Source organism: Seriola lalandi, unplaced genomic scaffold, assembly GCF_002814215.2.
Source record: "Seriola lalandi dorsalis isolate HSWRI2012SDOR001 ecotype SW California unplaced genomic scaffold, Sedor1 jcf7180002054585, whole genome shotgun sequence".
Classification (NCBI taxonomy): Eukaryota; Metazoa; Chordata; class Actinopteri; order Carangiformes; family Carangidae; genus Seriola; species Seriola lalandi.
The window spans coordinates 307,144-332,699 of record NW_019525138.1 but is presented as its reverse complement, the minus strand read 5'-3'; the positions used below and the strand labels follow the sequence as shown (position 1 = coordinate 332,699).

The 25,556-nt window shown below is 38.3% G+C and overlaps 1 protein-coding gene across 3 annotated transcripts; it reads left to right on the top strand.

The window, feature by feature from the left end:
- Positions 1-4,757: 4,757 nt before the first annotated feature.
- On the top strand, positions 4,758-24,866 carry si:ch211-214e3.5 (zinc finger protein 518A). Of its 3 annotated transcripts, XM_023418904.2 has the most exons (3): positions 4,758-4,979; positions 10,566-10,644; positions 14,706-24,866. In XM_023418904.2, exon 3 carries the CDS (start codon positions 14,726-14,728, stop codon positions 18,905-18,907), a length of 4,182 nt encoding a protein of 1,393 aa, XP_023274672.1. In that variant the 5' UTR covers positions 4,758-4,979; positions 10,566-10,644; positions 14,706-14,725; the 3' UTR covers positions 18,908-24,866. The 3 variants fall into 3 exon arrangements, with proteins under 3 accessions (XP_023274672.1, XP_023274673.1, XP_023274674.1); XM_023418905.2 differs by lacking the exon at positions 10,566-10,644; XM_023418906.2 differs by lacking the exons at positions 4,758-4,979; positions 10,566-10,644 and adding an exon at positions 11,161-11,283.
- Positions 24,867-25,556: the final 690 nt, after the last annotated feature.

The following is a 25,556-nucleotide window of genomic DNA, read 5'->3' as shown; positions in this document are numbered from 1 at the left end:
TTTCACATATCATATGTGCTCGTTTTCTCATTTTTATTGTTTTTAGTTTAAAGCAGAGTAAAGTATACAGATAATACTTTAGTACCCAGCCCCGTACACAGACCTCTCTGTCACCACTCCCTCCTAGCTGACAACCACTTTCCCCCTTCCTTATCTTTTTGTGTGTGTGTGTGAGTGTGTGTGTGTGTGTGTGTGTGTGTGTGTGTGTGTGTGTGTGTGTGTTCTGTCTTTGGCTATGTTGATTAAAGGAGTGGAGACTGGAGGTGGGGCTACCAGGTGTTCCTCATTATGCTCTGATATTTATACCTGGTTCCTGGTTCTACTCGCTGCCAATGTTCAGCTCCCAGGTCAAGCTCTGACCCTGGAGGAGCCCCTGCCTCAGCCTGTGTCCCCTATGTCCCCTCCTGTAAGTACAATGCCCAAACCAATGACCAAAGAGAAGGCGCCATCAGGAAATCAAGGTGGCTCTCAGCTGTGTCTCTTCAGCTAACCCATCCACCTGGAGCACTCAACTGCCCTGGGTGGAATATGCCCACAACACCATGCCCAACACCTTCTCAGGTATCTCCCCTTTCCCCTGCCCTCTTGGGTACCAACTTCCCTTGTCCCTAGGCAGGAGCGTGAACTTACATTACCTTCAGTCCAGGACCACATGCGATGCTGCCACAGAGCCTGGGAGAGAGCCCACATTGCCCTGCTCCATGGGTATGTCATGGATTGGGAGCGTTATGGACCTGAGGAACGTTGCTGGGTTCCGTGTCACCAGATCTACGACCCTGCACTTGTCAAGGGATTTCCATCGGCTGCATCTGTGTGCGTGTGTGTGTGCGTGTGTGTGTGTGTGTGTGTGTGTTCTCTCTCTTCCGTAGTGTTGTTTGCAGGAGTGAAGACTGGAGGTGGGACTACCAGGTGTTCCTCACCCTGCCCTGCTACTTATACCTGGTCCCTGGTCCTGCTCACCGCCAGATCGTGGACTCTGTCATACAGTTAGTCTCATTCCAGCCATCAAAGTATTGTTGATTCGTGAAAGCAGCTTTTGCTAATTCCTGTCTCCCTCTACCCACAGTGTCTCCAACCTGCTTCACCTGAAACCCAGCTCTTCTCTGTGACTTTGTGAATATGGCCCCTGATGGAGTATTCTGGGAGCTTTAATGTGGCTCTGGGTTACACATCTACACTCCGTATTTTGTGTGAGCAAAATTAGGCTGGTATTAACTGATAGCAAGCAAACAGGAAAGTAAGGCATCAGTCACTAAAGTGCTGCATCTATATGTCATTGTCTCCCCTCTCCTAATGTATTTAGTGTGCATCCTCCCTTCCTCTTTGTTCCTTTGTAACAAGAGTTCTAGCCTTGTTTTTTAATCTTTAGCCTTTAGTGTATAACTTTTGCTCAGTTTTGACCTCACCTCAGCCTTCTCCTTTAGGACCAGTCTGTCTTGTGGGTTTTGTTGTCCGGTGTACCATGCCTTTCACTAACGTCTGTATACCATACCCGGACAGAGCTATAGTTGTGCATTAGGGCAAATGCTTAGACCACAACAGGCAATGTTTTTACTTCACACTAAACTTCACTAAAATTATACAGTGCTTGTCTATGACCTCCCTAAATCTGCTGGTGAAAAACAGTGAAGAGACCCTTTCCTTCCACGATACTGGGTAATTTCTGTACCAGTGAGTCTAAACAGTTCACCTTTTTTTTTTCTAAGTTTTAGATTATTATGCAGGTTGTTTGCTAGGTTGATGGTTTAAGTGCTTCTCATTTTCCTTATTTCATGTCTCCTTGCTTCTCTGTCCAATATATTTCAATATTTTTCAATACTTTTTTCTCTTTTGGTAATAATGTGAAGACTATCACTTATTTCTGTTTTGCACATTATGTAAAAATCTTTGTAAATATATCTACAAATCTCTACAAATGCAGTACATACCTTCTTATTTATGATTGAGTTATTATTTTGTTATACTTGTTTTTTTCTTCTACTTTGTTTTCCCCTATGCTGATGTAATGAGTGAATTTCGCAGATGTATGATCAATAAAGGTTTATCTTATCTTATCTTATCTTATGTCAACGTCTCAGTTCCCATATTTCTGTTCAGAAGAGGGAGGGGCAAGAAGGGAGGAGGGATCCCAGAGTAGGCTGATCATCACTACAGTTTTATACTGGGAAAAATAACAGATTCAACTCTGGTGTAATATTATGACCATGTTTAGTGTTTTAGTTAATTTTTGTTCTTATTCACCACTGAGTTAAAATGATTGGATCTGTAGTAACTGTAGGTCTGATCAATAAAGGAAGCATAAAAGCAGTTTAGCATGTAAAAAAATATTTTTAAATAAAATATGGTAACATAATTTCTTCTTTAAAACTTATACACCACTACATTTCTTTCAACAAATTATGAAATATTCTGATTATTACCTGGACTATTACATAATGAATTTACAAAAATAAATAAAGATATACCATTCACACTCATATTCACATCTATGGGCATCTTAGAGTTGCTAATTAACCAATCTGCATGTCTCTAGATTTGGGGAGGAAGCCAAAGAAAACCCAGGCAGGCACGAGACGAACATGCAAACTCCACACAAAAAGGTTCCAGCGGCCAGCAGGTTCAAACCCAGAAATTGTGAATGGTTGTTTGTCTCTATATGTAAGTACTCCAAGGCATATTTAACCCATACAGAGTGACAGCTGATCCAGCTGTGACCAGCTGTGCCATTGTCGTTAGAAGCTGACATCACTTCAGGTCACACTTCAAATGAAAGTACATCTATTTTATTTAAAACCTTGTTTCCTTAATTCCTCTCTCCTTGCATCATTTCCTTAGATCGGCCTGGATCTGAGTTCTGCACCAACTGAAGGAGGACTGGACTGGTAGGACAGATTTATTTTAATAGTCAATATGGGATGTAATCAAGGTGTGAATGAGAATGATAGTGTTGTTTTGTGTTAGCAACAGACAAAGGCAGGTGTAAGTATGTAAACTGAGCAACTGATGTCAGGTGAGGTGAGAAAGTGTCAGTGGTTGTAAAATATTGTTAAGTGTGGAAAACAGGGCTCTTGTTTTCCCTTCACCTGACCTAAATAGATGGGTAGGTATCTTGAGAAACCCCTGGCCATGGATTGGGCCCTGATGATGTTGTTGGTGGGGAGGAGGGGGCTGATAGCTGTACAGACAGCACAGATGTGTGAGGTAAAGTATTGAAGCTGCATTAATTGGCCAATGGCCCTTGGAAGTGCCTACTGTGCATAATTCATCAACATAATTTCAGTTTAATCCTCAAATTTCAGTTGAAGTTGCTTCACATGTTCCACATCTTAAACTTATTCATTGACTGGATGAGTCATTCATCGAAAGTACTAACAATATGTTTAGAATCATTCATGATCAGAGACTTAAAATTCTTTCTTGACTTATAGGTCCATTTAACAGCTGTTGTGAAATGGAAATTGAGTTTCATGGAATTTAGATGCTCAAATTTTCCATTTTCCCCAGAGTGCTGAGATCCTGGCATATTTTTGAAAGCCGAGATTAGCTACAAAATGGATGTTGTCGAGAGTTTTGTTCAGTGTTGAAGAAAAGTTTTACCATTGCTTCTCTACAGTAATTGAACACCTTTGCAAAAGCCCAAAATCATGGATAAATGTCCTGAATCAAGGATCAGTATGGCCATTCTCAAGCAGTTATTGTATACAAAACCAAAGTTGATAACACACACTTACCATAATTATTAGGGTATTTTATTTATTTATTTTTAGTTATGTATGACCTGTGAACAAGTAGGCACTTTTTGCAGTAAACTGGCAGGAGACTGGCATGTGAAATTTTGTATCACATGTACATTATCATTTTGATCATTTTTTACAAAGTAGTTTGAACAACTTTTTCTTAGTAACTTTAGTTAACCAACCTGTCCTTCCTTATATATTTGCTTTAGTTCAACTTCTTCCAATGTGAAGTAATTGGTTGCAACACTGGTTTTGTTTATAATTCATTTATTATCTAGCCCATATATTGGCAACTCATTTGAATTGTTTTTTTTTTTTTTTTTTTTTCTAAGATTTTCTATGCACACATGGTTGAACAAATTAAATGAACTGTCGACACTACAGTAATATCTCAGACACCATTGATGTAATGTCAGTCTATAAAATGCTCAACCAAAACACAGAGGGAGACAGACAGACCGGTCTAACTGTCGCCTGTACCCAATGAAGGCTGCTAATATGGCTGATGTGAGACACCGCTAGTGCACAATGCTACAATGTTATAGCGTTACAGTGTTGGCTGATGAGGTAACAGTGTGTAAGCTTCACATCCTCCATTATTGTAAGTCTGTCTCTTTCTGTGCTTTGTGTGCGTGTGTGTGGATGGGTGGGGAGGGTGGACAGGCAGACAGGGGGAATGGTAGATCATTATAATTATTTAAAGCTGATTAGGAAATAATTCAGTATCGGAGATCAACAAAGGCATATCAGCCTACATGTAACGCATTCAGTAGGAAATGGCGTATATCCGCCATTGCTCTTATTTTTTCTTCTTCCACCCAGTACACACACACACACAAACACACACACACACACACACACACACACACACACACACATACGCGCGCGCGCAACAAATGACGTAGTGCTCAAGCTGCGAAAAACAGCGTCGGGTTCTTATGGATGTGTCATAATCGTATGATTCCACTTTGGTGAAAGTTGTTTTAACTGTGTTTTTTACGAAAAATGTCATTCAAGGCACTAGTTTGGGATTTGACTAGCAACACATATTCATCCGCTTCCACATGAGTGTCAAGAGCACAGCAGTACCCGGATGGACTGTCATGGCCGCCGTCGCTGTGGTTCCACAGAGAGGAGAGAAGGAAGGCAAATGTTTCTACTGTGTGTTTTTTTCAAGCTTCACCTTCTTCTCATAATGTCGGACGTTGACCGGACGCCGCATCAACTTCCATCGAGTTCATAGTAAGATACAACAGAATTTCCGTAACTTTGAATATCTTGGCGTGGGTGGGGGCTTCATTTTGGTGTAAAATAACTGCTTATTAAACTCCTTAGATAGTAACATTGTCCTGAAGTGGCTGACATATATCCATGTATCGAGCTGAAACTTGCCACAATGCAGTAAAAGCAGAGAGCGCTGAGAGCGGATCCTTTGTTGCTGTGTGTCTACAGCCTGTTATGCTCCTACAGATGCAGCCTTCCCTCGCCTTTCCTCAACTTAAGCGACTGTGGAGCAAGTCTCTCGGAAAAGTAAATCTAAATTAAATTAAGATGTGCCACTTTAATGTTCAGGTGGATATTCACATTCTTGCAACATGTTGTACTTGTCTCTATGTTGGAGGCTCAGTGGAAATGCAGTTTTGAGACGATGCAACTTTTCCTCATCTCCAAGCTTCATTTATATCTGTCCCTTTTAGATGGTGTGGGCCTGGAGTAGCCTACCTGTCTGCAGTCCAGGTGTTCACTTGTCTTTCTTAGTGCTGTTACACTATGAGTGCCCTGTTCCCAGTTAAATTAAAATAATAAAAGCTAAGAAGGCTTAATCTCCTGTATAGTGGAATTTGATTTGGATAGTATAATTTCTATCCTGTTTTCAAGTATGTTATGGTATAGATTATGTAAATCAGCCTCAGTATTTGTCAAGAAAGTGTTAACAGAAATTACATTTTCTAGGACTGAAGTAGCTGGTGCAGATAAGTCATAAAATGATGGCAGCCATTTTTCCCCCAACATGGCTTCCTTGAATCTACAGCATTGACAGCTGACTGAGACTTAGGGAGTTGTAGGCTGATACAGGTCTCCTGCTGAACTTTAATAGTGAACATTAATACTTTAATTATAAAATTGAAATAAAGCAGTGATACCTGTAATCAACAATGTTTGTTAATAGAACAGACCCTGTTGCATTATGCTGATTTAATTAAGGCTATATCTCAAAATGTGGCACACAGTAAACATCAGCCTTCACACACAGATATTTCCAGTTATTTTTTAATACCTCCTGACACTTTCTGTTAAATGGCATTCATGCTCGCTCATTTAGATGGGGTTTTACAACACTGCAGTACTTAAATTAAGTTTTTTTTTTTTTTTTTTAAACGAATGAAGTAATCTGCTAATGAGTGATTCATTGTATGATCTTAAAATGTCAGAATTATGAAAAAGCATGTTTCAATTTACAAAAGTCTAGGCAACATCTTTACACTGTGTTTTGTCCAAATAACAGTCTAACCCCCAAATACATTAAAAGAGAATGCTATTAATATATATATATATATATATTATTATTATATCATAAGGTTTAAAACATACACATCTATTTTTATATGTAGAAGAAGCATAAATGAGCCTTAAAAAAACTAAAATAATGAATGTGTAAAAAAGATTGGTATTTGTAAAAAAAGAAAATTGATTTAATCAGTGGTGATGTTAAAGAGTTTGAGAAAAAAAGAAGTGCTGTGAACTGTATAAAAGCCATGCTCCATGTTCCCACACTGTGTATTGTACTGGTGCCTGAACTAATAAGCATATAAAAACGGTAGATTACTTTTTTTTTTTTGCTTTTGCTCAGGCAAATTTGAACTTTAAATTGAACAATATATTTAATGTTAACAGTGACTGTTGAAGTATACTTAAGTATATAAATAAAGACAACATATTTACATAACCAATTGTAATAATTTAACATTAAAGGTTACAGTACTAATAATAGCTAAATTAGTTTGTTGAGTTGGCACTCTTAGTATTCTACAAATTCCAGCTTCCTATTATCATACAATGTCAAGAAAAAGTAAGTAAACATTTGGAATGATCTGAATTTCTGTCTAAATTTGTCTTAAAATATGATCAGATCTTCATTTAAGTTATGAACAAACGCAATCTATTTTAACTAAGAACACACAAATCATTGTATTGTTCTTGTCCATTCAAGCATTTACAGTGTATGTTGGAAAAAGTATGTGAACCCCTTGGCTAAGGGCATTAACAAAAGCTAATTGGAGTCAGGAGTTATCAAACCTGGAGTCCAGTCAATGAAACCAGATTGGCAGTGTGACTTATAGCTACTTTGACTTATAAAGAACACTTTGAGTTTCTTCTTATTCACAAGAAACATCTGCTGATGTGAACCACGCCTCACAAAAAAAAATCTGAGGAGATGAAGGGTCAAGAATTGTTGATTACCTCAAAGACTTAAGATACTCATCAGTTCACAGTCAGACAAACTGTGTAGATGAAATGGTTTACAGTGTCAAGTAGTCTGAACCCTGTGGAATTACATGGTTTTCTGCATTGATTGCTTATAAAATGTGATCTGATCTTCATTTACGTCACAATTAAGACAGATACAGTGTCCCTAAGCTAATATCACACAAACAGTTATAATCTTTTGTGTCTTTATTAAACATTCACAGTGCTGGTGGAAAAAATAAGTGAATGCTTGAATCTAACAACTGGTTAAACCTCCTTTGGCAGCAATAATCTCAAACAAGCTGTTCCAGTAGATGCTGTCTGTCACCTGTAGCAACAACCAGTTCACATTTGGGTAATGTTCAGTGCATCATGCAAAACATCAGATTTTTTTAGCTCATATTCACTGAATGATATTATTTCCACCATGTTGCTCCTAGGCTACTGTTATACTTCCTGGATTTGTGTGTACGCGAGGGTCCACTAAGGTCTGAGTGACCTAAAGTTTTTCATAAGAAAAATTTGTTGTGAACACATGGACTGTCCACACAGCCAATATGGTACAAGGGCACCAACTGCACATGTCCTCCAAGCAGACTAGAAAGGGGCATAATGGTAAGTACGCATCTGTGATGTACGCATCCGCAAGGGGAGTATAATTGAGCCTGTACTTGGGCAGTTGCAACCCTTCAGCTCATCAGAATCTCATTGGTTTATGTTTGATAGTTAAATACTTTTCTTTTAGTGTCACTTGTCATGTGTGGTAATTGGGCCATAAATCACAAGTCTCAGCTTTGTTATTAATGTGATTAGAGGAATCTCTTCTTAATTTCTACACATTTCTTTTAACTCATAGATGTCTTTATCCCAACCAAACAAAGTACTTGAAAAGGTTTGATAAGCTGATTTGGAACTGGATTCAGCTTCAATAAGATGCTATCGAACCCCATACCTACTTTTAATTGTACTTCATTAATTCATTTAAAATATTTGATATTTACTTATTCATTTATAATATTTTTTCAGTCAAAGTGTCCATTAATCATTTCAACTCCACATTTAAAGCTGAATTAGTTCTGTTGTTAAAGGATTCTGGCCTTAAAGGCACTGTCTTGGTTTTCATTTAATTCTTACTGCACTATCTCTCATTGTAAACCTGATCTTGTACAGGGTATTTTCTTGTTTATGCTCTAATGCTACTTACCTGAACTATCCCTTTAATGCATTATCCCGCATCATAAATTTTACAATTCACTTCTGTATCTCTATGCACACAACACACACAAATACACACACACACATACTGAAGGTAGAGTAAAATACCTGTAAACACTCGAAAAAACCCTTTGCCCATGAAGTAATGTGTTCTACAATTAAGGATGGTTTACTGATGAAATTACTGACTTTTCAATTGAATGAAACATTTGCCCTGTGAAATATATATTTTTCTAATTATTTGTACAATTAGATAATTGTATATATAATCAATTTACAGTGACACAAATTCATCAGATGTAATCTGTCATTAATATTAATGGCAGGTTATTTTTTTAGATGATTACCCGTAACATGTTCAAGAGGGTTAGTGTTTGCAGTTTCTGTCACTTGCAGTTTGTGTTCAGATGATTATTTTGGTTTTTATTTTTGCATTAGGAACTGTGAAAAGTAAGTCCTGATTGAAAGATATTTAATAGCTGATAATCCACCCTTGAATCATAGTTGTCTCAGTTATAGAGTCAAGAAGAACTGAAATATTGGTGTTCAATTCAGTTTTATTTGTGTAGCACCAATGTATTTTCTCTTAAGGCACTTTACCAGGATAAGGTTAAGACTTCACACTATTGTTGAGAGTGTGCACATTGTACACAGTTACATGGTGAAACACTATTTGGATGGCTATACTGTATAAAGTTAGAACATGTCACCAGGATCTAAAGTATTTGATATCATGCTGGTATTATGTTGAGAATTAGCAGCATTCAGGTCTGACTTATCCACTGGGAGACAATCCTGGGTGGTTCTTGTAGAAAAGCTCAGGGAAGTGGCTGTAAGCTGCTTTTTAATGGAGGTGGGGAAGTTAAACAGATGCACATTTAACAAAGTAGCCAGTTAGTCATCACTGCAGGATCAAAATGGAAAACACTTCTGACAAAGCATAATTTTAAACTTTGTTTAAAAGTTTGTTTTCGGTTGTAAGCTGATTATTGCCCCACCTGCAGTTGTCAGCAGCCTGCATGTATCAGTGAGTGCTGTCAGTCCTCTGGCATCAGGGAGCAGTAGTGAGCCTATTCGTGCTTGGTGCACCACAATAATATAATAACATATAATAAATAAATAAACGTCGGCTGTAATACACTCGTTAATATACTCCTAAAGACTTGATACTCTCGCCTTGACTCCTCTCTCGCGCTCTGATCCTCTCCTCCTCCGGCATCTTCCTCTACTGTCAGTCCTGTCTCCTTACATATTAACCGTATCGTCAGTAACATGAATTCACTTTCCCATGTTAGAACTAATGCTGTCTGCACTGTTTCAACTGTCCTCGCGATTCTCCTCCTTGCGAACTCTCTTTAAAATTTATGATTTGACACATTGCTGCAAAAAATTAAAAAAAAAACTTTAGGGAAACTTTTCAAGAAGCTGGGTGTGCTTGGATGTAAAAAAAAAGATAATATTCATCTGTAGGGTTGCCACCTTTTTATGTGGAAAAAAAGGTGGCAACTAGTTTGGTTTTACTTGACATTACGTTATTAATACTTTGAACATAACATGAACGAAAATACGAGACAAATTGCGTCCCGTATTAATTCAAATCCACCTACTCCAAAACAAAACAATTACTAGAATCATTTTATTTTCAAATACGGGACGATCCCGTATTATACGGGACGAGTGGCAACTCCATTCACTTATTTGAAGAGCCGCAAAATCAGGTGGCCACCTTCTTCCGCAAGCAAAATCCAGCCCGTTCGCATTCTTCTTCTTTGGCAATTTGAGATGGCTCCGTCTGATGCACTGATTACGATACAGCGCCACTACATTGCCGTAATGGCGTACAGCCGCAATTGCATTTACAAACGTCAAATCCACCTAGTACTGACAAAACAAGTACTAGGATTTTGTCGTAAGGCGGAAGCGTACCTAAATTTGACGGAGTTAATGTGGCATGATGCTCTGCAGGGTTTTCTGCTTTTATTGATGGTTTTTCATCTCCATAATAGTAGACAACCACATTTGTTAAACCTTTTATTTAGTCAGGGTAATTTCAACGAGATACAACCTCTCGTTTACAAGAACGCCCTGAGTTAAATTTTACTGCTTGAAAACTGAAAGTTGTCATTTTCTGCTTCTGTCTTACAGGCATAGTGGCCACACTACAAACTGCTCATCTTCAGAGATGACATGCATTAATGTTTGACTTGTTCCTATAGGAATCCAGGTAACAATAACAACTTACTAAATGTATTTTTTTACCATTTTTTTATTACCTCAGTATTAAGGTTTAATTAGCCATAGCAGTGAGTGTCATTTTTTATATGTTGTGACTTGCCTGTGTTGTGTTTTGGGACTTATTTGACACTATTTCCATTTCCTTCACTTTTAATTTTTTTTCAGTGGTTATTATATGATTACTGTTATAAGCTAAAATTATTGCTAAATGGATTAAAGTCAAACTGAGAGAATGCGTCTCCCTCAATTACCATGATGTGGTCAGAGAGAAAAGATCTCACTGTTGGGCTTTATGGAACAACAGAAACACTCAGTCCACTCAAGGTTGTATGGCGGTGTGTTAATAGAGTGGAGCATCTTCCCTCACAAACTGTCTAGCTAAAAACAAGAAGCTGTTGTACCAAATAGCATTAGATTGTGTTGATAAAGTGTCCATGTACATGTCTACACTGTCTTGAGCAGAGGTCTAATCAAAGTTGAAACACCTGCGTGTTCTGCTCTGTAGGATACTGTCAGCCATGCTGGTGTTTTTTTTGGTCTCAGCCATTCTTTTGATGAGCTCATGGACATCTGGTGAAGTAGCAGCAGCTGAGCAAGTTTCCAGCCAAGCTGGCCATCAGAGGTGAAGGTGATAGAGACAGCAAGACGCTGTCAATGTAATGTCAAGGGAAGCTTGAAGTGTACTCTTCTAGCATGAGAAAGTAAAGGCAAATGCACATATTGTGTAAGAAATGAATGTGCATGCAAGCAGGGTTGAGTGATTTGGAATATTCTGGCTGGTGAGATTTGCCTTTTCTAACCACTCTGATAGAGTGTTGAGTGAACAGGCAGTATACATGCTAAGCAATATGTGTCTGGCACTGAAAACACTGGTATGCAGACAGAAGTGATTCTGATTTGACCAAATGTCTCTCAGTAAGCCTGTTATCTTTATTTAGGCTTTTTTGGTGAGCTATAGATAACAGCATTTCTTCTGAGTGTGAGGGTCATTAGTAGTGTGACTTTTGTCTGTTTTTGTGATAAATGGTAATTTATTTATCATATATGTCTGACAACATATTAACAACAGCTGTATAATGTACAACAATACAACACATAGCATTGACTATTTCTACATTTATCACAAGAACAGGCAACAACAAAGAAAACAATGCCACACTGTGTATAGTTTGTTTGATCTATGAAATAATAATTTAATATCAAGAAATCTTTACACAAAACTTAAAAAAAGCTGTTCTCCAAATAAATGAAATAATAGTCTCTAATCTACCCTCCAAACTTCAATGTAGACCTATGTTCAGTTGCAACAATTGGGCAAAGTGCGTTCTGTGTACTGAGATGAACGGTGCATTATGCTTCTATTGGTATGGTATGTGCATATTAATTAAGGGGTAATCTGCCAAAAGTATACCAACAGTAATATGTTTATTTGGCAAAGACTGCATGATTGATTCATTACAATTGTAAGCTTCATCAGACTGTAACTGTCAGTGGCCTAACTTAAAGTGCCCGACCATACAGCAATTTTTTCTCTTTCTGGGCTGTTCACTGTCACTTAGCAATATTTTAATAATATTTAAGGTAAATAGCTAGGTAAGAAGCTCTTCCTGTTCACTGCGCTCTGAGCTTAGTCTTTGTTCCGGCAAATAAACTACTATGTATCATTATTACTAGAGGACACAGAGGAATAATTTAAGACACGCCGGCTTTTAATTTGAAATGCTTACAGGAAGTGTATAATGCAGTAACTTTAACATGGCAATCGGGAGCGACTGAAAACAAGGCTTCCTACTAAAATACAGCTCTGAACCAATTCTACATATCAAATAGAGAGAGTTGGACATAAAAACCTGCCTCTAATAAAAGTGTGTTAAGTTCTGGAGTTAAAGTAAATAAAGACTAAACTATTGTAGATCCCAGACAGAGGCTGTACTCCATGTAAGAGACAGAAAAATAAAGATATTCTTTCATAGCTTTCTCTCTGAGTGACCATTCTATTTTATTTAAGTCTATATAGCTGAAATCACAGCTTGGTCTTTGTCTTTAATTTATCTGTTCGGTGATTTTCTCAGATGACGTCGCAGTTATGAAATCAGGATGTGAGCATAATGCCATATTTTGACCGTGTCTTGTTAAGCGTAATGGAGGGCTATTGTCTGAGTTAGGCTGTCTGTATTGAGATGTTTTAATAGTAGTTTAATTTCATAACAGTGGCAAACGATACCATGGCTTTGGGCAAACACTATCATGACCTAGTTGTCACCAATGAAGGCAGGTTAGCGAGAAGGGATGGGCAGGGGCTTGCACATCTCGCAGGGATAGAACTCACAAAAAGGGCATTTACCTAGGCAGAGGCCAAAGGGGAGGTGCTTGAGCACCACCTGAGGTCTATCTGTGCAAGTACCTGGTAACCTGTAGCCTGCAGTGGAGATAAGGAGCAGGTTACAGAGGTCTGGTAAGTTTTCTTACTCCACACCTGCAGAATTTTTTTGGCTGGACCGCAACAGTGGGGCCAGACCTATAAATGCGAATGTCACTGGCTAAATTGCACCATTGGTGCAAAACCAGTACTTTTGCTAGCTTAGCGCCTTTGTTGCTAGATTCACCAACTTCTCAGACCCTTCAGGTACTACTACTCAAAAAAGCAAATGGCGACAAATCAAAGTGTCTCTAACCCACTCCTCCAATCTTGTTTCATTGATTGGACTCCAGTTAGCTTTTGTTGATGCGATTCGCCAAGGGGTTCACATACTTTTGGATACTTTATATGCAAATATAGGAGGAACCATAAAACCTGACAACCATCATCATAAAATACAGATTCTTCAAAACTGGTTTGAATAATCAAATCTGATTGATCTTGATTGAAAGATAAATAACTTTTGATAATCCTTTCAGTTGATCTAGAAAAGTGCCAAATATTTTTTCTCATTTGCACCCTTTTTGGCTACATATGTCAGGGATTTTAAGACGTCAATTTAGGCTCTGGGAAAATAAAATATGCATTTTTCACAATTTCTTGTCACTCTTGATAAGTCAATTGAGAAAATTATCAGCAGCTTTTTCAGTTTATGGTAGAAGACTTTGGCTTGGTTTTAAACACCTCTGCACTCTCCCACTGCTTGGCCCCTTGCCTGGGGCCGAGAGGTTGTATTTTCAGAGTTAGCCGCTCGATGCTAACTCTGCTTCATGGCTTCTGTTGTTTGCTCTTCTTCTGCCACTGGAGCTAACTTAAACTTGTTCACTTTATTCAGGCTCTTGTGTTTCTGGCATTGAGAAACTGGTTCAGTGCAGCAGTCTGCTCCGAACAAGCCACACAGGGTCAGAGGTCAGATTTGCAGCAAATGGTGCAGTGAAGAGAAGGAGACAAAAGAGCGCTGGGATTTTGCTGACCTAGTGACAGCATATGTCAAAAGCCACACTGTAGCCAATTGGTTGGTTGTTGGGTCCAATGGGCAGACTTCAGGCATAGGTGTGAGACAATCTGGGAAGTTGAGTTCAGTTTAAATTGCACAATGAACAAATTCCACTATGGAGTCCCAGCAGGCGCTACAGAGGTTTAAGCCACGCAGATTGTCACATCTTTCACACCATGAGCAATTTCCTTAGTAGATTATGGCCTAAACAATTGTCTCACTCATTTAATATATAGCATTTAATGTGGAAAATGGAATGTCAGCTGTTTCCCCCTGAATATTTCATGACATGAAAGTACATTTATTTCTTCTGATCTTAGTAGAGATAGTGTTTATTTAAAAGGTGGCCCACCTCCCCTATAAAATACTGCAGGAAACTGTGGCATATGCTGTATTTGCCCTCAATTCTTGTCTAATAATTGAAACTTTAATTTTGTTTGAGTGGGGAGTTGAAATCATGTTCAACCTGATCAGTAATTGCTCTGTGCCTATTTGGAACAATGCACCATTGGATAGCTGCATTGCAATTCATATATGATATTGTTTTATTTTTCTGTTCTAAAGCAATGTTAAAGGCATTTAGTATAAGAGGGATTCTTATGTCTATTAAAATATTTGATTTCTTCCCTTACAGATATCTGCAAATCTACAACTATGGAAGAAGACCTCATTATACCTCATGATTCTGCCAAAAACTGCAGCATATCAGTAATAGAGGATGAAAAAGAAAAGGTAAAAGACTTTGTGTATAAGCATTTCAGAGAAGTGACAGATGGGTCACTCTTCAATAATGCAGAAGAATCATCAATTAAGGAACATGGGAGTTCCACCAAGAAAGAGAAACAAACTCTCAACAAAACCCACTGTAAAATTCAGCAGGGGGCTGTTTTCTCTGGAAAGATTCTGAGTTTCGGGTGCTCAGTGTGTAAAGATGATTCCACATATAGCCCCAATGATCTCCTTAAACATTTTCAAGCGGCTCATAAAGGAACCCTTCCTACATACCCTTGTGACCTGTGTGGTTTTGTCACAAACGAGTTTCCTGCTCTTCAGCGCCATCGGATTGAGCACAGAAATACTCTGGTTACATGTGAGCTCTGCAATGATGATGTTCAGTACTCTCTGCTTTTGCTTACCAGACACTACATCATGTGTCACAGTCTAAATGGACAGTTTAACTGTGACTGGTGTGAGTTTACTACTGTGGATGCAGGAACATTCGTCCAGCACATCCATCATCATAATGAGAGTCCTTGGAAATGTTCAAAATGCAGACATATCAGCTTGAACGAAGAGGATCATCAGAGGCACGTGAAAGCTCACTCAGGTACATTCCCCTTCACTTGTCAGATCTGTGGATATGGTGCGGCAAGAAGTGAGTACCTGAAAAAACACACTGCAGCTGTTCACAAACAGGAGGCTGAGAGAAGGAATGCATGGAAGGCTATAGAGGACAGTGGCATGCCAGCAAATTCATCTGCAACCTTAAAACTTTTGCTGAAAAAGAGTGGTGAATCACAAGAGACTCAGAGGATATCAAAACTGAACTGTCTTTCTGGGAGTTTAACAAACCAAAATGGCAGGATAATCAAACCAGAGTTGTCCTTAGAGGAGACTCACCACTTTGCGGATGGGACAGCAGCAAAAAAGGACAACAACAATTGGAGTAAGGGCTCTCATAACACAGAGCTGACAACACCAGTAATGTTACAGGAATGTGACAACTCTACAAACTCTGATGCTGCAAGTCACACAAATCCTAATGGACTGACTGTTCTGATGGTTAAGAACAAAATTTCTCTTCCCCCCAATTGTACAACCAAAGTGATGGGGTTCAAAATGGTTGATGGGAAAAAGCATTTAGTTCTCAAAGTAATCCCAACAGCAAAACAAGATTCATCCATTCAGAACCATTCCTCAGTTGAAGATGTGGGTTTCTTGGCACCAAACCCTGTTTTGGATAAAAGTAAAGACTCTGTTGAAAATGGGGAATGCTTTGATAGCAAGAGCTCCACGTCACATTGCTTTGCTGTTTCACCCAGAGGTGGATCATGCATACAGATGGATCAAGATGATATTCTGGCAGTAAAGGTAAAGATTGAAGAGGAAGAAACCTCTGTTTGCAACCTTGATCCCACCAACGTCAGAGATGATGTTGGGGAACAAACTAACTATTTAGTAAGTTTGTCTTCAACTTGTGCAGAAACATTATATCCCATGACAAATGAGTCTGATCATGTGGGTGACCAAAGTCACTCAAGTCAAACAACCTGCTCAGAGAGAAATACATTTGATAATAGCTCAGTCTCTGCAACGTCAAATTCTGATGCAACCAGCCATAGTGGTTCTAAAATCAGTAATACTTTAACAATGTGTGCTGGTAAGGTCACTGGTTTATCTTCAACTTTAGAAGTTGCTAGAGAAACATTGCTCTCTGAATCAGTCTCAAAAAAAACTGCTGAGAACTGTGGGGCTGCAAATGAGTTATCATTTACTGACACAGTGGCAGATCAACTCACTGATGAACATGAAAGGAACTCTTCTAACAGTGATGACCAATCTTCTCAGAGTACTCCAGAAAAGACTAATAGGGTCAGAACTGAGATTAAATGTGAAAATGGTCAGCAAAATTTTAAAAAGCTTTCAACAAATTGGGTGCCACTATCAGAGTCATCCCCACCCACTTCAGGTAGTCACAGAGATAGTGACACGGGCCCCGAAAACTGCACTCAAAAGTCACTCAACCAAGAAGTATTTAACTTTCACAACTATTCTAAGGAAACATTTGGTACTTTACCTAACACTACCCAAAGCTTTGACAATATGTCTGAACACTTGGCTGACAAAGAAAGTATTTGCGAATCATCACAGTTTAGCTTGACATTGGCAGAGTCTCCAGAACCACTCATGGAAAGTGGAAATGGAGAAGAACCTCAAGAAAAAAATCGAGAGGGCATGAGGAAGGTGTCAGATAGTGACATTGAGCTTCATGAGTGCATAACTAGAGTTGACGATCCTCCGACGGAAGATGAAAATCCTGAGTCGGTGCTCCAAGACTTTAATATAATTAAAATTGAAGAGGACAGTATTCCTATATCAAAAAAACCATCAGAAACAAAGAATAGTTCTAGTTCCTTTGGCAGTTTTGTGGAAGAACATTCAGATGCAATCATTACCCAACAACTTAATAAGGAAAGAATAACGTCTTCAAGTGCAAACAGTGATTCCTTGAAACAAACAAAAACGACTCTACGAATTCTTCAATTGCCAGAGGGTAAACAGCAGGTACTCCTGAGGACTACTGAGAATCGATTTGCCATGCCAATGCAGGTCAAGACAACTCCAGGTTTCAAACTGATAACCAATTCTGCAAATCCTCAAATCAACGTATCTTACATGAAGCCGGGTGTAGAAAGATCAAGTAACCAAACTGGTGTAACTTTTACTCCAAACAGCAGGAGGCTAGGTGTATCAACACCAAAGACAGGAGCTGCTGAAAAAGGGACATCTCTTCTCTCTGCTGTTCAACCAGGTCTTGGCACCACCTCAAATCACTACCTTATCAACAGCCCAGGTTTTAAGGGTCCTGTACTCCTTTCAAGCACACCACATAATACACCTACAGACAGATCATCAAAGACACAGCCTACTTGCTACTTGGTACAGAGGTCTGTTCCATTCGCTCACACCCCCAGTACTCCTGGTCTGAGACTGGCAAGTACACAACTCCCACTGAACTCACGGCCAGTTCTGGCCATGCCATTGAGCTCTGCAGACAAACCAAGCACTGTGCAGCCTGGTCGTCAAGCATTCTTGCTTCGGTACATTTCTCCACCCAAATCAGGCCTACTTCTGAACAACCAAGAGGCAAAGACTGGGGCTCAGTGTAGCCAAACCAGTGAAAGTACTGGAAACAAAGTCATATTTAAAATTGTCACCCCTACCGGTAGCCTTCTTACCAGTGGTGGTCAAACCTCAAGCAGTCAACCTTTGTTTTTGGCCACCAGACCTCAGACCCAGTGTTTTCTGGTGTCATCAAACAAAACTAGTGCAAATGCCTCCAATGGAGTCAAGAAATTGATCACCATACAAAATACTGCACAGAAAGATGTCAAGGAGTCTTGCATTTCACCCTCTCAGATGAATGTAAAGGTACAACAATGTGAAGCAGAGAAACCTATTCTTGCCCCAAGGCCAATTCGGCCTCCAAGCCAAAGGAAAAGGCGCAGGAAACCATTATTTGATGAACTTCCAGCACCGGTGCATAAAGCTAGAAGACTCACAAATAAAGTACTGACTGAGAAAGAGACTGGTGTCTTATGGAAGCCTGTTGCCAAAGAAGTTGAAAGAACGCTGAGACTTGCCCCATTCAGCGCCGTACAGCAGATCAAATGTCCTCGTAGATACCAACCTGTTGTGGTGCTCAACCATCCAGATGCTGACATTCCTGAAGTGGCCAATATCATGAAGGTAGTTAACAGGTACAAAGGTGCTGTTACTAAGGTCTCTTTGTCTCAGAAAACGATCCAAGCCCTCTCTGAGCTTGGTGCTCCAGGGAAGAATTACTCAACCAAAAGTGTGTCTTCTCACATTGACGATCCAAGACCTCGGCCAGTTCAGAGTTCTGTCCGAGAGCGATTCCTTTTGAAACTAAAGTTAAGGAAAAAAAGCAAAAAAAAGTATGAGGTAGTGGAAACTTTATCAGGTTGTAGACAAGAATCTGTGGTGTTTGACTGCTGGTTTTGTGGTCGACTCTTCAACAGCCAAGAAGACTGGATTGGACACGGCCAGCGGCACCTCATGGAGGCAACTAGAGACTGGAATAAACTGTTCTGAAGGTTTTCCATCACCTTTTAAATGGCTTGATATTCTTTCCTTTTAGGTGGAACAAATGGTTGAAGTTGTATATTTTTTAATGATCTTCCTTAATATGTTTGTTCAATTTCTGTTCATGTAAATACATATTCTTAGGTAAATCATAGTTTATCTTTTCATAGGTGTATATTCTGGTAATGTACTGCTAGCATGATTTCCATCATGCATGCACAGGTCAAACTGAACTGTGAAAATGGTACACTGTAATTAGGAGTCGTGGTAAGAGCACTGGCTTAAAGAAAGGGGACAATATCAGCAAAGGGTGTATGCAGAGTTGGATAAAATTACTCAGGTGATTTCATATTAACTTGGTTTCTCATTTTTGCGCATAAATTAAAAAAAAAAAAGCATAGGCTTAGTTTAAGGGACTTTTGTATATTTTATTATCCTGCACAAGGACAGGAAACTCTGTTTGTATAGTTTAACTCTAAAGCTTGTAGACAAATTCAATTGTTTTGCGCTCTGGACGAAAAACTGTTCTGGTCCAACATATTCTTTTTATGTATGATTTTTTTTTCTTTTTTTTTTATTTAACAGAATTTCATTTTACACTATACTATTGTCAGGAGTAGTTTACAGTTTTCTTGTCAGGATTTTTGTCAACCAGTAGCATGCATTTGTCATATCTTGAGTTGAGAGTTTTTCATGGTAATCTCTTTAGTCTGCCAAGTGTTGCAAATAGACCAATGGTCTTATAACATACTGTATCTGTTAAACAGGGATGCTTCATGGCTCACTGCCAGTACTTGAGAAATACAGATCAACCCCATAATACACTCTATGCAGTTTGATTCAGAATTACTTTTGTTGCCAAAAGCTCAGGCCGCTTGCTTGTGCACATGTTTTGAGTCAAATCTTAAAGGTCCCACGAATTTGCTTTCACATTGTACATGTATGTTGTGGATTGCAAATCTTTTATGTTTTATGAACATGCTGGTGCGAGATGTTAAATTCAAGAGAGACTTGATATAAAAATCTATGTCAGAGACTGTATAAAAAAATCAGGGCCTGAAAATAAGATTTTGGCATCTACTTCCAAAACCTTTGTATGCCACAGTTGGCACAGTTGCACTATTTTAATCCATTTATTATTGAAATGGTACAATTTATCAGTAATTATACCCCAATTTTAATGAATAAGTGATTATTAATTGATTAGTGATTATTAATTCTCAAATTAAAGTAGGTATTAAAATAATGGCCAAGTGTAACAAATTTCCAGGTGCTTTTACGTTGCCTTTTGTTTTTCTTTTGATCATGGTTAAACTGTTGTCAATGAAACACAATAGAACAAATCTTTAACACTAAAAGCCTGTCAAGAAAGAAATAAAATCCCCTTTCAGCTGGTGGAAAGCTGTTAATGTGATGCATCTGTACAAGAAGAATATCTTTTCATTGACAGTAGCTTCACAGTGATTTAAAAAAAAAAAAAAAAGAAAGAAAAAAGACTTGTCAACAGCAAATTAGGAAAAGTAACCATAAGGCTTTTCACCAAAATATGATGAAATATTTATATTAAACAGGGAAAATGGAATTCCTGGTTAATATTTGAGAATGCAACATACACAATCATTTTTTCTGTTAAATACACATGCTGACCAGGTACACTATTATGCACAACTACTACTACTATGTGCAACATAATGATTTTTGCCATTGTGTATGGTTTGGCTGTTTACATGGACAACCAAACCACATGAAATGGTTTACTGGTTCACATCTGGGCACATATTCACAAAGCATTTTATTTTCCCACTAAGAGTACTCCTAAAAAGTTTTTAACTAAAAGATTTCTCATAAGTCCTATTCACAAAGAAGCTGAGACCAACTTTTAGTAAGGAAAAGCGAAAACTACTAAGCTAAGAGTTGCTCTGTTAACTCTGTTGCTATGGTTGACGCCAATTTTCATGGACTAGCTCCCTTGCAGGAACCACAGCAATTGGTTGATGAAAGACTGTGCTGGTGAAAACGCGTGCGCAACATCCCACAGTAATAATAATAATAAAAAAAAACACTAAGATATAAATAAATAGAAATTGATAATGGATTAGGTGCTCTTCAAAATGCATCTGTATGATAAGGTTTGTGTCGACCAGGGAGAATTTAATTTTTCTATAAAAACTTGATTATCTCAGTGGAAGATAAAAAAAAAAACAACCTGTCCTAGACTGCCTAACTAAACATGACTGGCAGCCTATTAGCCACAGACTGTTGTAGCTGTACCTGTTATGTAGCTGTGGTTCCAGTGTGGGTTGAGGTGTGTGAAGGTTTCCCCTGTCCCCGACCAGGTGACATCCTTTCAAACAGCTGCCTCTAGTCACTCTCCATTAAGATTCATGAATCGTGTGTAGATCCTGGACACTGTACAACAATGTCTAGAACTGTATAGGTAGCATCAAACACGACCTGTGTGTTGATGTTGTGATTTCGTTTTCCTGTTTACAAATACCTCCTCGTCTTGCGATGGTGCAATAATTTTTACTTGCGTTTTATCTCTGGCACTGATCGCACCGGGTAGACTGGCAATTGCCATGAAGCTGCTTTGCTTCTCTGTAGTTGTTGATCACCTAAAAGAAGTCGTAGGAATTGTCCTATGATGTCGGGTCAGAGCGCATTTATTGTTTGGTGAATAGATCGACTTTTCTCTTTCACCAACTAGCACAGCATTGCCAAACACTTTACTTCCGTACTGATCGGGTTGTTTCGGTTGGTAGGAGATGTTATTGCATCTCACACACACTCCATGATGATCATTATTCCCTTGTGATTGAGTCGTATCTTTTAAGTAATTCAGCATCATGTAAGGTTTCCAGAACACTGCAACGTGGAATGACAGCAGCTCTTTTATGTTTCTTTGTAATTTGGTCTTAGTGAGTTAGGAGTCTTCTCGACTACTTCTAACTTCTCCCAGACTTAGGAGCTACTTTTAGCGCTAAGTGGCTCTGTGAATAGCTCTCAGTAAAATGAAAATAAGAGTTCTAAGTTAGGACTGACACGCCCATTATTCGATCAATCGACAAGTTAGGATCTACTTTTAGCCTTAAGATGTTTTGTGAATACGGGCCCTGATCAGCTACAGCAACTAGGCAGCCAAGAATGTCAAGCCCTGTGTAACGATAGACCCACTATAAAAATCACTCACTATGAGCCACTTGGACCATTACCACAGCTCTGTTGGAAATGGATACAATGTTTTTGACCCTTGAACCTGTGTAACTGCTGCTAGTGCTGGTTAAAGTGAGGATAAAGGTAATTTTTATGATGGGAGGGGTTGGCTGGATCACCCCAAAATCTCATTTTAAAGCAAATACAAAATGTGACTGAAGAAAACCTGTACGCTGTGCAGGAATAGATAAGGGTGTGAAACAGCATTTTTGGACAGATTTGCTATAGAACAAACAAAACCATGCACCCAGACCCAACACAAAAACAAAGAGGTATTTTCTTCCCTTTAAACTGTTTTTGGTTCAATAAAAGTTTCTTGTTGATATAAAATACTCAGAGGTGATTTCACAGTTACTCTTCTCTTTGTTTTTTCAATGCTTTATAAAAAGAATTTGTAGTAGGAGACTTGAACGTCACCCATGTACTTCACTTTCACCTTTTAATTGCATTACTATTGTACTGTAAATCCGCTTACTGTCATGTAGTTCAGTATATACTGTGCATATGTTTATTTTAATGTTACATTTGACATACTTTTCTTACCTACAACAAGACATAGACTGTATTTTCTTCATAGCTTTTAATGATTTTTATAATTTAACATAATGATCCAACCATGGAAATGAATGTTTTATTCCATTCAATATGCAAAACTGACTGAATAATGCAAGCCATGCTAATATTTTTATACTTCAAAATGCTTCTAAACAGCCAGCCTCCAATTACCGAAGTTCTGGCCTCAGCAGGGTCCACGTTTTGCCAAAAGTTCATCCGAATCAATGACTCCAGTCAGCAACAGGGCATTTTATTCAAAGTTCATTCTCTGAATTTATTATGAAGTCTCTAAATGGAGAATCAGTACTCGGTCTCCCTCCCTGATATTTGTGAGTTACTAGTGCAACCCAACATACTTTCACTTAGTTCATAGTCTGTTTTTACAAGTTCTCCTTAAAAGAAATTGTTACACCTTCTACTACATACACTTGCTTGCTTTTTTTTAGATGGATATTAATCTCATGTCTATGTGTCAAATACAGAGCTGAAGTAGGGACATGGTTGGCCTAGCTAAGCAGACCCGGTCCAAAGTTCAAAAACATACCCACCAACGCCTTCAGAGCTTAATGAAGATATTCTAGCTGGTTCATTTACACACACACACACACACACACACACACACAAAACAGAAATGTAAAAATGCTGCATAGAGGTGCTATGCAGATGGACAGGACATCACTCACCCAGCTGTTGTTTGGTAGGGAATAGTTCCAGCACGTAATTCCCGCTAAAGCAACACATTTCTGTTCCTACATTCTGTGTGTACAGATTAAACACACCCTATATAACATGGAAGTTTGTTAGCTTGAAGTGTCTGGGTGTATTTTTTAACTTTGCACTGAGCCAGGCTAGCTGTTTACTTCTGTTTGCAGTCATTATCCTAAACTAGGCTAATCCTGACCCCAGCTCTGTACTTAACACAAACAGGAAATCAATATCATCTTATATATATGCATATCTCACTCTGAATTTTCTTTAATGAAACCAGGCTAGCTAGCTCCAAACAGCTAACTCCCCTGTGGTAAATGTAACAACACCCCAGCCCATTCAGAACCTTTGTAAAATCTACCTTTCTTTACAATGCAAGTTTAATTTGCCAATGAAGACTTCTCAGCTGCATGGTTTCTGTTTTATGAGGGGAAAAATAATCATGACCTGACGTTCAGCCTGCAAAATGTCTAAAATCACAACGATCCATACAGTGTTACAGCCTTGGTTTAAGTTTAAGACTTAATTTATCTCCAAAAATAAATGCTGTTTTTTAAATGGAATTATTCAAATCAAGGGCTACAATCTAATATACTGCTTACATATACTTGAAATAAAAGGATATAAAGTAACTAAAGGTTCATAAATTGCACTTTTATGTTATTCAGATTTTGATTATTGTTTTTAAATGAAACATTACTAATTTTAGTATTATGATGACAATATAACATCATAGTGTTTTGTCATGTGTTTGATCTATCAGGCTGATCACAAGGCTGACAGAATTAAGCCTTAACTACATACTTAATGCAGTCGTTTAACATACGTACTAGTTTAGTCAGTATCAACTCTTTGGTGTCGTAACCAACCCCACTCATACAGACTGCTTGAATTGATCACAACCAAATGAATGCAAATATTAAATGAAGTCCAGGTGTGTTTTTGATGGGTTGTTTGTTTCAGACTGAGCCACATGGTTTCACTTATATGATATAAACATACAGTACTTTTCTGCTACTTGTTCACTGCACTCAGGCCAAAGAACTATTTGGTTCTATCATGAACATTCAAAAAGAAGTTTTGTTGTTGGGATTTCCAACTGTATACAAGAGTTCTGCACTGCGATGTTCTATAAAACCACTCATTGTATGGGGATACACTACTAGACCATCTTATTTTGTCAGTTGTATGAGCCTGAAATTAAAATTTAACTTTAATCCAGGACAGCTCAGTCCCCTGCTGACCCCACCCACCTATTAGGATTATGATGCTTTACCACATACTATGTCATAGGTTTCAACCCTCAAATGCAGAACTCATCATGTACAGTAAACTGTTATTGTCCAGCAGGCTGTTCAAATCTTTACTGAAACTTTCCTCATGCTAAGTGCCTCAAATGTCCTTTGGCAGATTGACAATGTGTACTGTATTCTTCTGTTTAACTTAGTGATTCACTCTCCTCTAATAAATGTACATACCTTATGGAAAAGAATGTGGTGTGTTTTGTTTTTACTTGTATATTTCGCTCTAAACACTTATAAATGATCACAAATGATGACACATCCTTTAGTGATAATGTAGTTTAATATTTCTATGCTTTATATAGCACATAAGTGAAATTATAAAAGTCCATCCACTACATGATGATGATGATGATGGTGCTGAAGAGATCCACATGAGGGCAGCACAAGACAAAATACCACAGGATGACCTACCTTTATTTTATTCAGTTGAATACTTTGTTTTAGTAACACAAGTATTGATATCATACCGTAGCTAAATCTGAAATGAGTCTTTACATGTGTCTTTGGAGTAATGAGAAAGTTAGACTTAGAGCCACATTAATATCATTTCCTAAAAGAACAGAAACAAATAACTTGGATGATATGTGTTTCAAAACTCAGCTCCCCTGATCATTGTCTGAAATATATGTATAGATATGAAAACTTTTTCCTAGGGCTTTTGAAAAACAAAAGTGAATTCCCAAACTGTATAATACTGTGTCTCAAATCCAGACCACATACTAATGCTATACAGTAAGTACTACATACTAATCATCATAGTATATTACTTTAGCAGTTAGTTTACAAAAAAATCAACACACTTTGCCAATTTATAATAGGAGATGATACGTGTGATGTGACTACTCCCACTAGAAGTCACTCCCAATCAAAACTCACAC

What these genes read in the sequence shown, in the direction of transcription:
- si:ch211-214e3.5 (XM_023418905.2), top strand. Translation starts at nt 14,726, where the DNA reads ATGGAAGAAGACCTCATTATACCTCATGATTCTGCCAAAAACTGCAGC.